This window comes from Melopsittacus undulatus (assembly GCF_012275295.1).
Source record: "Melopsittacus undulatus isolate bMelUnd1 chromosome W unlocalized genomic scaffold, bMelUnd1.mat.Z SUPER_W_unloc_4, whole genome shotgun sequence".
NCBI lineage: Eukaryota > Metazoa > Chordata > Aves > Psittaciformes > Psittaculidae > Melopsittacus > Melopsittacus undulatus.
The window spans coordinates 1,790,487-1,806,020 of record NW_022993946.1 but is presented as its reverse complement, the minus strand read 5'-3'; the positions used below and the strand labels follow the sequence as shown (position 1 = coordinate 1,806,020).

Sequence of the window (15,534 nt, the reverse complement as noted above, 5' to 3'; positions counted from 1 at the left end):
GTTTAGTGTGAGCTGTCCCTGGCCATGGCAGGGGTGTTGGAACTAGATGATCTTAAGGTCCTTTCCAACCCTAACTATTCTATGATTCTATGATTAAAAAGAAAATAGGTGACTAAGTAATGTTGGAATGCAACCCCCCTACTCTTCCACCTGATAGCATTTTTCATCATCTCATTCAGAAAAGGCTGAAAAGTATTTTATTGATTTTTTAATATAAATTGAGGTAAGCCAAGCAATCAGAGTAGCTTGTGAGGATTTGATTTGGTATAATTACAAAATTAATAAATATAGTTTGGAAGGATTAGTTGACAATCTATTTCAATTTGATTTTCAGATTACATCCTCCCAATTTCTTTCTGCTACACTTCAGTGTTAAGCATTGACTTGACTACCAAGGTAAGTACATGGTTTCCTGAACATCAGCAAGTGCTTCAACAAAACAATGGTTTTCCCTCCTCATTCTAACAAAACGTCTGTCTGTTATGAAACCAGATCAGATCTCAAAGACAACATACGACAACCACTTGCTGCTCCAGTATCCACTGTGCTCACTCACTGCCACTACAAAGCACCACCATTCACTTCATACACTAACAAAAAAATAAAGGGAAATATTAAAATCCAGAAAAATGGAGTCAGCAATAAACTAATAATATGCTCAGGATACTTATCCCCATCTTCCACAGAGATACAGCCCATTTACATGTGAACGAAACCAGCTCCTATGCTGATGAAATCCAGGCTGCCTCAGGATATTCACAAATTGTTGGTTTAGTTACTTCTTTTTCAATCTCAGTACAGATTGGTGCTGATAGAGAATGTACACAACTCCCACTTCAGATGAATAATTTTTAAATTGAATAAAGCAATTTTTTTAATGTAAAGGATACAGTGAAATGATTTGGTCAATCCCACATAAGGAGTATTAATCCTAGAAACGAAATATTTTGCTTACTATTAAATTAAGACATGTTTATTAATAAATCATTTACCTTTTGTTTCAATACTATGATCTTCAATTTCTTCTCTTATGTCAACAAAATCACCTGCAGCCTAATTAGAAAAATGGAAAGTTAGGATTATTAAATGCACTGGTTTATGCTTATTAACAGCTCAGATATTTTTCAAATAATGCATAGTGACAAATGCAGTGATATGCAAGACAGGAATGACTACATTATTTTTACCCTTTTATCAATCTGAATATACATAATTTTCCAGATTTTTACAAATATTACAGAATTGGGATGAAACAAAACAATTCACTTACATCACTCATTTTCTGCAGATCTTTGAATTCAGCCCGTGATTCAAAATTCTTCATGACTTTTTGCAAATCATCCAACACTTTTCTTACATCTGAAAAAGAAAATTACAATTGCTCTGCAAAACATAACATATGTGCCCACAGCATTAACATTTTAACTGAAGTCATTTCATGCTGAAAATATAATGATTTATAATCCAGCTTTAAGGAAAATAAAAAGCTAAGTTCTCCTCATTCTATTTTGGTTTTTTCCTTTTAAATGTACTGCTTTAAAACATGTTCTCTCACAATTTGTCAGTGATCTACATATAGTGCATGTTACTTTGCAATTATTAAAATTTAGGACTACTGCTGTTTTTCTCAACACAGGGCATGTAACTAGGTTCCAGATGTTGCACGGTATTATCAACTTCCTATACAGCAATTGCTTAGTTTGTGTTATCATACATAAAGCAATATTTCACAGCAGTTTGCATAGATAATTTTAGTCCAGCTGGGCAACAAGTGAATGGACAGTGCATATAAAAAAAATTAGTCTGTTTCTTTCTTGGATATATTTCTGAGTTAGACTGAGATGTATTGAAAAATGCAGTTTGCTCCTGAGAGATATTGTTCTCTACTTTCTGATGAATAAAAAGCAGAGGTTCACCACGAAAAATAGAGGTCTATCTCACACACAAATTCTCTCTTCTAGGAAACCATGTTGCATTTAGTTAAATCTCTAAAATTTCAATATTAAATTTAAAATAGCTCATTATAATTTTATTTTTTTTAATTAGACACAAGTGCAACAAGTTCAGGTTATTAATACAGAATGGTAAAAGTATCTCAGACACCCTCTGACCACGCTGGTTTTAAACACATATTTCTTACCAGTGGCAGTAAGTAAAGTAAGCTTTATTTCACTCTATTAAACAGAATATTGCTTGGGTCACATGCCAATAAAAGGAGAAAAATAGTGACACAACAGCCCCCACCCCCAAGACCCTCTCTGATTTCCTACTGGTTTGCAGCAGGCACTCAATCAGTAAGCAGATCAGAAGAGGTTTGAGGGGAGAAAGAGTAAAATCCCTTTTGTGATTACAAAAATGCCAAGTCTGTCAAAGGTCTAAGCAGCTAAAATATTTTTAAAAGAACAAAAAGTAGGCAAGGGTGCCTGAAATTATGCATGACTGTGTTAATATGTTCCCAAATAGTGGCATATTTCCACTGAGCCATCTTTTAGAATGTGCACTGCTATGTTAAATAAAAACAGCCACTTATGCTGTAGCCATGAACGGGTTACAAAAAAAGACTGCATTAACAAAATGGAAATTACGGTGCAAACAGTTCATAAAATCTCACAGCCCTGATGTTGCTCTAGGTCATTAAATTTCTGTAACAATTAGACCTTTTCTCACAGCAGCAAATCGGACTGGTTGCCATGGCAAATCTGAGCCCTTAAGTCACAGATCTTTGATTGCACAAAGGTCAGACTCAGACAGCCTAATAACTCAAGGATCTGTTTGACAGATTTCATCCAAGCATGGTCACGTAACAGCATAAAACTGTGACAGCAGTTGTTAAAAGCAGGGGATCAGAGAAAAGGTTAAGGTTATGGAATGCCTTTGCTTTAGTAAACTCAGTCAGATAATGTGTCTAACTAGCTTTAGATCTAAGGAATGTTATTTTAGGTAGGAGGTCAAATCAATAACTTTTTTCAAGAAAACTGGAAAATTAAAAATGGCAGCTAGGTAAGCTAAGTACATTTTTAAAACTGATGACATATAAATACCGTGAAACTAAAGTTGAAGCCTTGGCTTGTCAATGTGCTCAGAACTGATTGTTCACTGATGTTTTCATCAGGAAGAGCTGTTACTTCTAAGGAAATTCATCACAAAGCAAATACTACCTTAAAACACAAAACTGTTCAATTTTCAACCAGGTACGTGAGTGTTCAAGTATGAAAAAGCCACTCCAAACAGCTAAGCTCCCACATCCATTTCTTTAAGTTGAATACCCAGGACTGTGTCATGAGATGGGTTCTGCATATGTTACCCTCATAGGGCTCATTTCAGTAGTTCAACATGTTGCAAAACTTGAGTGGTTGTCCTCTAGAGCAGCTGGCAAAACAGTTGAATTCAGAGAGCTGCTGGTCACCCCAAGAACAGGGACCAGCAGGAACAGAATGGGCTCTACACAACCACGTCCCATGAGAAATAGCAGAACCACCTGAAAAGCAAATGCTTTCTATTCCAATATGCATCATCTCACAAGACCAGGCCCTAAATCACTAGAACAAAGCCTTCTACTTATTTCACATGATATTTGCACAGTCAAAATGTTAACTCCTGAAACCAATCCATAGATTTGGTAGGAAAACATCAAATCTCCTCACTCTTCCTTAGCTCACTAGTAACAAACTTTGAGTGGCATGCCATTACAAACCAGCATTAAAAACATTTGGAAGAAAAATTTCAAATGCCAGTAACCAAAATGAATCTGTTTCTCATGCCCTAGTATTTTTATTTTGCCATCAGATCTAACAGTAATACATCAGTAAAAAATATAGTATCATTTACCCATTCCTAATCCTTTAATAAAGGTATTACTTTAGTGCTATTATATTTATATGTCTTTTCTTTCAGTTTTCACTAAATCTGTCTGATCCCTACGATAGCACAAAGGACTCTACATCTCTATATTAACAATATTCCAGATGGTTTTAAATCTTAAAAACTATGCTGACAGTAAAAAAATACTGCCAAGTGCAAATGGACAGTGAGAAATAAAAAAATATTTTTTTCAAGATTGGGAAAACAAAATCACCTTTTCTTATCCCTCAGCTGCTTATAGCATTTCACAGAAATTTATGGAAAAAATACTGAAAATTGTATAGGAGGCAGTATAAACAAGAACATCAGTTATGCATATATCAAAATGTACAATCAAGGGCTATTCTGTAGTGTTGTGGTTTAAGCCCAGCCGGTAACTCAGAACCATGCAGCTACTCACTCACTCCTCCTCCCCCCCCTTCCTCTTCCCTCTCCCGGAGGGACGGGGAGGAGAATTGAAAGAATGTAACTTTCATGGGTTGAGATAAGAACAGTCCAGTAACTAAGGGATAACATAAAACCACTACTGTTACCACCAATAATAATAATGATAAAGGAAGACAATACAACTGCTCACCACCTGCCGACCAATACCCAGCCCTTCTAGGGTAACTGCCCTCAGTTTATATACTGGGCATGACATGCTGTAGTATGGAATACCCCTTTGGCTAGTTTGGGTCAGGTGTCCTGTCTCTGCTTCCTCCCAGCTTCCCCTCCTCCCTGGCAGAGCATGAGACTCAAAAAGTCCTTGGTCAGAGTAAACATTACTTAGCAACAATGTCATGGGTTCAGCCGTGGCAGTCATTTTTCTCCTTCTTGTAGCTGGTGCAGTGCTGTGTTTTGACTTCTGGGCTGGGAATAGTAGCTTGATAGCGAGCATGTTTTGGGGGTGTTTTTGTTCAAGGCTTTTTCTGAGCACATGCTCCAGCCAGGTGGAGGAGGGGAGGCCGGGAGGAAGGAAACACAGGACACCTGACCCAGGCTAGCCAATGAGGTATTCCATACCATAGCACGTGATGCCCAGGATGCATACTGGGAGAGAGAGAGCAGGAGGGATGGAGCTCTGGAGGAAAATTGAGGAGGGAGCACGCAGTGCTCGGCCGGGCAGGGTGGAGTGAGTTATGGGTCAGTGGCTGGTGGGGTGTTGTATTCTTTTCGCTTGTTATTGGCTGTATCGTTATTATTGTGTTATGCCTTAGCTATTAAACTGTTCTTATCTCAATCCGTGGGGGCTACATTCCTTGGATTCTCCTTCCTAACTCTCCGGGAGTTGGGGGACTTGGTTTAAACCACGACACAACAACTAAAAACATTGGTGTTATCAGCATTGTTCCTAGGCTGAAAGTCAAAACCACAGCACTGCATCAGCTACTAAGGAGGAGAAAAATGACTGCTACTGCTGAACCCAGGATATGTAGCTAACAAACAGCATGAAGAAAAAGTAATCTTAAAAGCCAGTAGAGACAGGGTTTACAATTTAAGAATACCATGTGAATACAGATTATGGGTTCAGCTTCACTTAAGCCCAAGAAAGACAGTTGTTAAAACTGGCAGGTCATGGTATAAAGACTCCTATGCTTGCAGATAACAACTGGACAGGTTAGTAATTACTTAAAATCAGAATGGAAAAAAAGACAAATTAACCATTTGATTCATTAAGAAGAAGTTGCAGATCTTTTGTCTGTAAATCTGAACACAAACAGTGAAACTACTCGCAGAAGAAACATGGGGTGAACCACAGTGTCGTAGGAGTTAAGCAAACATATACACTGCAACTTAATTTGGGTAACAATTCCTTTCAGCAGTTCTTATACATGGGAAGGAAGGTACATATGCTATCTTCTATTGGAACAGGCTGAACAAAGCAGCATACAGTTACCTGCACTATAGAATCATAGAATTGTTAGGGTTGGAAAGGACCTTAAGATCATCTAGTTCCAACCCCCCTGACATGGGCAGGGACACCTCACACTAAACCATATCACCCAAGGCTTCATCCAACCTGGCCTTGAACACTGGCAGGGATGGAGCATTCACAACTTCCCTGGGCAACCCATTCCACTGCCTTACCACCATAACAGTAAAGAACTTCTTCATTATATCCAATCTGAACTTCCCCTGTTTAAGTTTTAACCCATTACCCCTTGTTCTGTCACTATAGGCCCTAATGAATAGTCCATCCCCAGCATCACTATAGCCCTCCTTCAGATACTGGAAGTCTGCTATGAGGTCTCCACTCAGCCTTCTCTTCTCCAGACTGAACAGCCCCAACTTTCTCAACCTGTCTTCATATGGGAGGTGCTCCAGTCCCCTGATCATCCTCGTGGCCCTCCTCGGGACTTGTTCTAATAGTCTGTCCTTTTTATGCTGAGGACACCAGAACTGTACACAGTACTCCAAGTATTCCCAAAAAGTTAATTAAGGAGATAAGTAAACCATTCAGCTCATGTTGCAAGCCAAAAAGCTGAATTTTCGGGTCAATATGAAAGTGAGCAAGAACTGCCTTTTTCAGTAAAAATCTTCTAAATACAAAAAAAAAAAACAAACCAATATCCCGGTGGAGTGTCTGTATGACAAAATTAAGACTGGTATTTGAAACATACTGTTAAAAATCCTTTGAAACTTCATTCCTGTTACGATGTTCAAACATTTTTGTTACAATGGACAAGTGAAATACACTGATGCCATAACTGTACTTTCAGCACACAGCAGAAAGCTCTTCTGGCTGGGCAACTACGCTTTATTGCAATTTTGCAAACCTACTTTAAGAACTACCCTGCTCACAGACATTAGTTCATTGAAGATATTGCTTGCTATATCACCTCATGCAAATTAAATAATGAATCATTTCAATAACAATTTATAAAATATTAAAAAAACTTAAGTTTCATTTTTACCTTAAAGTTGCCATAAAAAACAAATTAATTTGCAAAAGAAGGTCATAAACGCCTGAAAAGGAAACACAGCTTTGCTAAGACTTAAGAATTGGGGGAAAGAGGGCACAATTAAAGTCTTATACTAATAATATTAATAGACTTACACTCTTTTTTCAACACAAAATTAATACAAATGCAAATTTTCAGGAGGGAAAACTTACTACATAAATTAGTTTCAACAGAGGATCTGTAAGACCTTGTACCTATTGGTCCTATATTTCAGGTTGCATTTATGATAACGATAGGCCTTTCACATAAGGATGTGTGAAAACATATTAATAAACACAAAATGATTACAAAATGCACTAAGTAGACAAAATGAATTTGTAGATGTACTGAGAAAATAAAATCTCTTTAGTGATTCACAGTTCTACAAACAGGTTCAGATCCCTCCTCCCCCTCAGCACATGCAGAAGAGGGAATTATGCATGAAGCAGTCAATGCGAAACACAACTACCACCATGCATATGAGATTACTCTCATTCTAATTTGAACAGATTCAATATTGTATGATTTGCTCCCCTGATGTGCATCAACTACAATTACTTAAAAATATACTACTTGCAGTAAATAGTTCAGAAAGAAAATTATGCATTTTGGAAAAGGCTACTCCAGCAAATGCCCGTTCTTTCCAAAAAGAAGCACAGAGAAACAGCTCCGACTTTTGGGGTATTTCAAAAGCGTTAGACTTTAAACCAAACAACAATCTACGTGTCAAAAGTGCAGTCATGTCTATTAGTTAAGGTTGTGATTAACACATAAATGTATTCGCTTTTGCAAATAATAGGTGTGGTTATGTGTATACAACCATATGAGTTTACAGTAACAAAACCAAAGCTTGATAAGCATACAAGATAAGACAACAAGTTAAAAAAGGGTCAGAACTCTTGAGCAAAATGGAGTCACATAGTAAATGAATCTGTAAAGGTAAAGAAAGAGGGGGAGGGGTGCTGCGGAATGGACTCAGAGATCAATGTGATCAGACAAAAAGCCATTTATTGAAAAGCATTAACTCCTTATATACTATTACTTACACACACCTACAGCAAGTTGGCATATCATGATTGGATACTTGTCTTGAAGATCCTTAGTGACTAACATATAATTGGTTAAGCACAGGTGTGAGAACTTGACCTCGAAAGCTTGCCAATAGTCCACAGTTTTCATAACTCAGTGAATTACAGCTTCTTCTTATCTTGCTTGCTTAGGCTTCCTCGGGCCTCCCACGGCCTTGCTGTATCTTTCAGAGTTATTCAGAGCTCATGTACCAAATATTCATTCTCCTGTGAGAACACTGTCTCCACATCTCCCCCTTTTTAGTTTTACTAAAAGTTTTTTACAGTTTGGTGTGTCTGCTCTATCACTGCTTGACTTGTGTAACATAACCGCCCACTACTCCAGGCACCATTATTTCAGTAAGATTAGTCTGATTTGAAGTCACTTGAACTTTTATAACATGTGGCATACCAGTGAATCCTGAACACCATGTAACAGGTTGGAATATTTGGGATTTAACAGATGTGCTCACATCAAGGTGTGGCATGGCATGTGTCTCCACCACTCTACGCCTGCTGGGTTGCAGCCAGCAGCAGAGCTAAAGGTTCTTCTTAGTGACAGACACAGAGGCCACCCCAGTCTTGCCCTTGATTGTGGTAGCAGGCGTTTGGTCAATCTCAGTCTTTGCACCTTGTTGTCAATGCAGAGTTTCACCTGCTTCATCCAGTAACAAGTCACTACTACAGCAAAGCACACAGATTTACATTAGCAGAGTAACTATCACAGAGTGCAGCAGCATGTTGAAGATGCTGATGGCAGCGAGTGACTAACCAAAGAAATTTCTTGCAGTGGAGTTCTCCCACCCTCTTAATTTGTTCCATTACCTGCTTTATAACACTACCATCATCTTAGAATCTTTCTAGCTTTTGTCTTAGCATTTTCTAGCAGCTGCTGCAAATTAGCATGCTCTAACATCTCTTTTACAAGTGACAAATCCATACAATACAAGGTATACTTTCTTATTAGCAACTGGGTAGTAAATACAGGTGGTTTTATATGCAAAATCACAACCTCTAATAATTTACAAGCACGCATATTCAAGTTGTTACTTTTCAGTTGTCTTCAAGTGATGTTTTGCAATCATTCGTTTTTATCTTCCTCTATCTCACTCTTCTTGGGATATTCACAGTCAGCTCCTGTAGCTGATGCATCGGGTTCTTCCACTCATCTGTCCCACTCATGGCAAGGCTTGACAAACTTTGCAGGCAGCCACCATGGAACTGTAAGTTCGAAGACACAAATATACCCCTTCCTCCCAGGTTATCAGTTCTTGAGAAGTAGAGAGGTTAAAGTGATTCCTTAAAGCAGAAGCATTCTGATGCAAAAGGAATGTGAAGCAGTTGCAGAAATAGACTGCACAGTGTTAACAGTCAAGGAGTTTGCTCCATCATTATACACCCTTTTTTTTTTTTCTTTTTCTCTCACACATGCAGAATCAAAAGCAATACTTCCTAACCCCTATGGCTCAGACCACATTGTAACATTATAAAGGGGGTTTCCTTGAGCCCTTTATATTTGATCAGCCTGTCAGTGTCCCAAGAAAGACAAGACCCTTGTGTCCAACCAGCCTGTCTGCATTCCATTGTGGGAACTGTACAGGACAGCCCACTGTATCGGAGGGGGATTCGACTAACCTATTCAGGGACCCATGCTGACAGAGTCACTGAATCAAATCCTTTATGTGCTGTTGACAGTACACTGGCTGGAAAACAAGCTTGAAGCAATACATAACAAAACTACAGTCACTAATAACAGCTAGAATGAGTTAATTATTTAGCATGCATAAAATTCTTACCCAAAAGGTGTCCCTATGGGGAGAAGGCAGGTTCAGCCCATCAACTGATCCCAGAAGTTCCATTGAACTTCTCCCCTCCTTTTTTTTTTTTTTTCCAGAGTCGCTCACCCTGCTTTGCACAGCTATAAATGCCAGCCTATTCGGCCACTATAAATGCCTTCCTGCTTGGCAATGGCACTTTTGCATTAACCCTTTCTTGCCTGAAATGTTAAACTGCTACCTGTTAAAAACTTTTACATGAACCTGAAAACAAAAAAATATATACAATACTGTCTACCCTCATCACACACATACACACACACTTGGGATTCAACAAGCACACTCCACCCAACTGCAGTATTTGAAACACAAAATCCAGACGATCATTACTCCCACTTCACAGCCCCACATGCAGAGCGTGGCATAAGGACCTTGTGAAGACTATCAGGAAACCAGCTCCGAGAAGCATCATCCCAGTGCGAGGTGGCAGGCTCAACCTTAGCGGGCATCCCCGCAGAGGCTCTGCCTCCCTCACATCGCATGAGGCTTGGGCTTTTATACTGACCAAAATGCACACTCATTCCAACACAGGTGGCCAGCCTATGCTGGAAGAAGTTGCCAGCAATATCTATAAAGGTCTCCAAAGGTCACTAGAAACATGGACATACTTATATCTACCAACTTCTAGTACATGAGTATCACAGAGACTGTATCAAAGGATTTGCGTATGGGGTCCAAAGTCTATGGTCTGACACATTCTGCCCGATACCCCTGATAAGAGCGTACAAGAGACCTTCCCATCTCAGGTGGGAAGCACACACACCATGGGAAACTGCGCAATACATCCGCATCCCCCACCCATCTCACTTCTCCCTTTACAGATGCCCATTTATCATGAGGATATGGGGGATATAAATCAGGCTTCTTTTCCAGATGAATAGGCTCCAGGTCAAAAGCACCATCCAGGTCAGCATCGGAATTATCAGGCGACAGAATCTCAGGAGCAGCAACAGCAAACTGATGAACGTGCACAGGCTCCTTCTTGGGATCCATAGGATCTGAGTTGAAAGGATCGTCTTCATCCCCGTCTTCAGTCTTCACAGCCATAGTGGCAACTGGCGGAGGCTCGGGCGGGAGGGCGGGGGGGGGGCGCTGGTCCCCATGATCTCATTTTTTTACTTTAACGTCTCTAAAACAGTTCTTTAAATGACTAACAAACTTTTCACAGCGTCATTGCCTTTTGTGGCTGCATTCCACAGCTTAACTCCTGCCCCATTCCACAAAGATATCTCAATTCTGGTAGACTCATCAGTCTCTGGGTAATGAGTCTTCAACCATTTCAACATTAACTTTAAGTCTGTCTCTTTAAGGGTTGCTCCCTTCACCTTAAGAAAGACTGAAAACATCCATAAAACGGAGGCTTCTTCCTTAGCAATTTTTTCCCAAGTCTCGAGATTAAAGGCTTCGCCAACTCCCACAATTAACTCCTTCTCCTTACTCCAGAGCAACAATCTTTTTAGCATAGCTTCATCATAGTCTGTCCCTCTCACAGAGAGGATATGTTGGAAGAGCTTAAGTATTACTTCTTCTTCTTTACTTAACTGTTTTCCCATCCTTAAGCTCCCTTCCAACCATCCGGCTGCTCACCTTACTTGCACTGCGCAGTGTCTCCCGGGCTCACAAGTCTCTGATCCGAGGATTTCACCTCTGAGGCTTCTGCCTCCGGATCTTGATCCAGCCAGATCGATTTCAGCCGATTTCTTAGCAGAACCACGATTCACACCCTCTTCTGTTTCAATGTGAATTTATAGAGGGTCCCTGTTCGGGCATCATTTGCCGCGGAATGGACTCAGTCAGAGATCAATATGATCAGACATAAAGCCATTTATTGAAAAGCATTAGCTCCTCATATACTATTGCTTACACACACCTACAGCAAGTTGGCATATCATGATTGGATACTTGTCTTGAAGACCCTTAGTGACTAACATATATTTGGTTAAGCACAGGTGTGAGAACTTGACCTCAAAAGCTTGCCAACAGTTCACAGTTCTCATCACTCAGTGAATTCCAGCTTCTTTTCTTACTTGCTTAAGCTTCATCAGGCCTCTCACGGCCTTGTTGTATCTTTCAGTTATTCAGAGCTCATGTACCAAATATCCATTCTCCTGTGAGAACACTGTATCCACATCTCCCCCTTTTTAGTACTCCGTTTTTTTTGGCCAAGAAGCATGATGGGTTTGGCTTTTGAAAGAATGTCCTTGGAGTGTTGTCTATAAGGATTTGGGGAATCACAGACATTATTTTAGTTACTTCTGGAAACTGTATGTTACGCTGGGATTTAAATAGTAAGACAAGAATAGTGAGAACAGGTTGATCTATTTTGAAAAGTCAGACTGTGTGAAACAGGACAAACTGAGAGGAAGCTGAAGCCTGGTCTACCTTGCTGGGTTCAGTTAGTCTTTGGGCAAGTTTTATGGATATAACATGGCAGGGGGGCTGGAACAAGATGATTTTAAGGTCCCTTGCAACCCAAACCATTCTGTGATTCTATGATCAGCCATTTCTAGCACAATTACAACTGACCCCTGAACAAAAGAACACCTATCATGCAGTCTGTTAATGCAGCATGTTAATATTACTGAGGCTGGAGGTAAGGTATCATGCAACCTACTGCATATACTTCACTTATGAAACCTTTGGAGATGGAAAGTATTTTCTTGCAGAAGCAGAGCACTACAGTACACTTACAAGAACTATTAATGGGTTGAGTTATGGCATGCTATTTTAAGTGCATTACTTATTTTCTTGCTTTTAAAGGCCTGTATCAGTAGATCGATTAAGGATTTTTAAGTGTATTTCAATATATATATATTTAATCTGCAATAAAATATGTTTTCAGACAAGATTTTTTAACAAACTATCACAGGTTATTTGAAAGAAGTAAAATCTGCCGTTCTACAGAAAAAAATATCTACTAAGAGCTTTTCAAATCACCTTTCTCTGGTTTACTATTATTTTCCATTAATTTTTCTAGAGATTCATTTGTTTTAAGATTCAAAAGAGAATCCCAATTGCTTTTTGTGTATATGGATTTAAGTTCTCTTTGTGCTTGCAACCACATAAATAAATTCATTCTTTATAAGAGTAACTGCACTAGTTTATAAAATGTAATGCAACACTTTTTGCAGCTGCTTTGCGCCTTTTAAAAACAACATTCATTCTGTTTTCCATGTTCCTTTGCTATGAAAGCCAAAGTCATTTGGATTTTCTTCTGAAAAAATGTGTATAGATAATTTGGCTTTAGGAACACAATTAAAGTTCAAAAAGGCTTATTTGAATCACAATATATAACCTACAGAAAGGAGTCTATGCTCCTTACTTTATTCCACTATGTTCTGTTAAAATACATGGACTGTGGTACTGTGAGAAACTCAGCACCTCCTGGGAACTGCAGAGCAAATCTAGAGCGCTTAGCACTGCCCCGAACCAGCTCCTGATGTAAACAAGGGTAAGGAAGGAACTGATGTAGGTTATCAAACTAAAAAGTAATCATCACAAGAAATGGCAAAAAAGATGTTCAAAAGCACAGTGAAAGAAAGTTCTCCAGCATGAAGAAAAAGAGCAGATTTTAATATCTTTTAATCAAGAAAAGCAACGGCTAGATTTCTCTGTAACATTGCCTGCATTTTTTGTTCTTTCTCCCAAAAAAATCAAGTAGGTAAGTTTGTGTTATGTTCTTTAGAATATAAAGGAAGTTATTTTCACCCCTGAATGAAATACTAAAACTTCTAAAGGCCTCACTCATTCACAGATGGAAAATGGAAAGCCTTCCTATCATATATTTTGGAGACAATATCCTTTTTTTTCTGGAAATGCTGATAAGGAACAAATTCAAACTGGTCCTCATTCACCTGGACCATCTTATTTAAAAAAATGGCATCTGTTAAATCCCATATACTAAGCTATCAGTCAATTTTGATTGACACAAATATTTGCATTAAAGGTTACATTCTGCAATTTACAATTGGGTACTATCACAATACTGTATTTTAATGTAGTCAGTATTTTAATTTCATTAATTCATCTGCAGCATGACAGTGTAAGGGTATTCTTACATATACTGAAGACACAGTTGCTAAGTAGTTCACCAACTCTCCTTTAAGTAGGATTTTGTTTTTATCTGACAAATTTTTAACACAATAAAACCACTCCTAGTTCTGTGTGCATGTTTTCATTTCCCACCTTTTAAAGTGTTTAGACATTTGGAATATCTAGCATCCTGAAATAATCTATAAATATTTACAAGAAAAATTTAATTTCTTTCTACAGTAACTACCACAGGGACTATTGTAATGAAAAATTTCCCATTTTAAAGAATTAATGTGATTATGGATATAGAGAAAAAATGCAATTTATATCATCACAAACACATAAAACATACACATTGAAAAAAATAATCTTTATTCCCTCTAAATTCTGAGACAATACAGTCTTGCCTTGAGGAGAACAGAAATATTAAGAAGTACCTTAAGCAAGATAATTGTAAGAGAAAAACCTACAATTGCATTATTGTTGTGCTAAACTGTGACATACTTAAAAAGCTAATTTCTTTTATTATAATATAATTTGGTATACATATCCTTTGTTCACATTTTTCACACAAACGTGTGCAATGTGTTTCCCATTATCTGTACTACCTGGCTTAACAAACTGCAATAAACTTAAAACAATTACAAATATATTGGCAGTTCCATAAAATTCACTGGATCTTTTTTTTTACAGTTTTGGAACTAACTGAAAATCTAGGATGTCACAAAAATGCACAGCAAATTAAGACCTCCTGCAACTCAGATATTATTCAAGAAGACATGATCGATATTTTATGAAAAAGTAACATTTGACATGAGTGACTGTCCCAAATTTTACCAAATACATTTCAACAAATCACAGTGCTGAACAGTTTGCATCTAAATCAGAAGCTAAGCATGCAAAAATGTAGTCCCAAAATAGGGCTTTCTATAGCTATGACAGTTAAAGTGCATTTAAAATGCAGTACAGTAACCCTTCAATTATTCCTTTCAGTCAAATAAATTTTAAAAAGAAATTTATCTGTTGTGGCTGGGCATTTCTCTATTCCACAGAAGCAAACATTTTTTTCACTTGCTCTCCTTTAAAAAGCAAATTTAACAAAACTACTGAGACAAAGAAAGATGACCTAATTAGTACTAAGCAATATTTAAAGCTTTTATATATAGTACACTCTTATTGCTACCCCTAACTTACAAGGATTTATGTTCACTGACATTGTTTGATTTATCTCGCACTACTACTGCTTAAACATGCAAATTCCTATTGTCCATTCTTGCACAAATCCAACACATACAGAAGGAATCAAACTGTAAAGAAAATTTTCTGTGAACCTTGATTAAATTAACTGTTAGGGCAGTGGCATCCTCAAAGGCAAACTGGGTCACCCCTGGTGACCAGAGGTCTTCAGTGGGCAGACCTCCACAAAACAAGTCAAAGGCAATAAAGAAAACTCCCCAGAATCAGCAAGAAACAACACTCAGAAGTGAGTTACAGGAATCTCTTACCCTTTTCTACCTAAGAGACAGTCCCACTAAAAAACTTAAGCCCCAAGCTCTCCCACTCCTCACCATTCAGGAGAATGGGACACAAGATGTGGTAAGCAATGAAAATGTGTGCCTTGTATTTATTTCCTTAAAACTTATGTTAAAGTACTAAATTACTAGTGCTATACTAATTAAGTTCATTTTGGTTAATCTGAACAGATTTGACCAGCTAGTTATGAAAAACATACCCATCTAAATTAGAGTAACATCAGGTCACTGAAGAAACAAACCATCAACAAATATTGAAAGCTGTTTGGGAAGCAATTCCAGC

The 15,534-nt window shown here is 38.2% G+C and overlaps 1 protein-coding gene across 4 annotated transcripts in view; it reads right to left on the bottom strand.

Annotated features, from left to right (window-relative positions):
• Positions 1-15,534, bottom strand: part of LOC117438279 (unconventional prefoldin RPB5 interactor 1-like) — a 103,566-nt gene that overhangs the window by 39,723 nt on the left and 48,309 nt on the right. For all 4 annotated transcript variants that reach the window (XM_034073810.1, XM_034073808.1, XM_034073809.1 and 1 more), the window contains exons 5-6: positions 1,271-1,359; positions 993-1,053 (exon numbers count right to left, since the gene is read on the bottom strand). In XM_034073810.1, the coding sequence (XP_033929701.1) occupies positions 993-1,053; positions 1,271-1,359 (150 nt within the window). The remainder of the gene's footprint in view (positions 1-992; positions 1,054-1,270; positions 1,360-15,534) is intronic.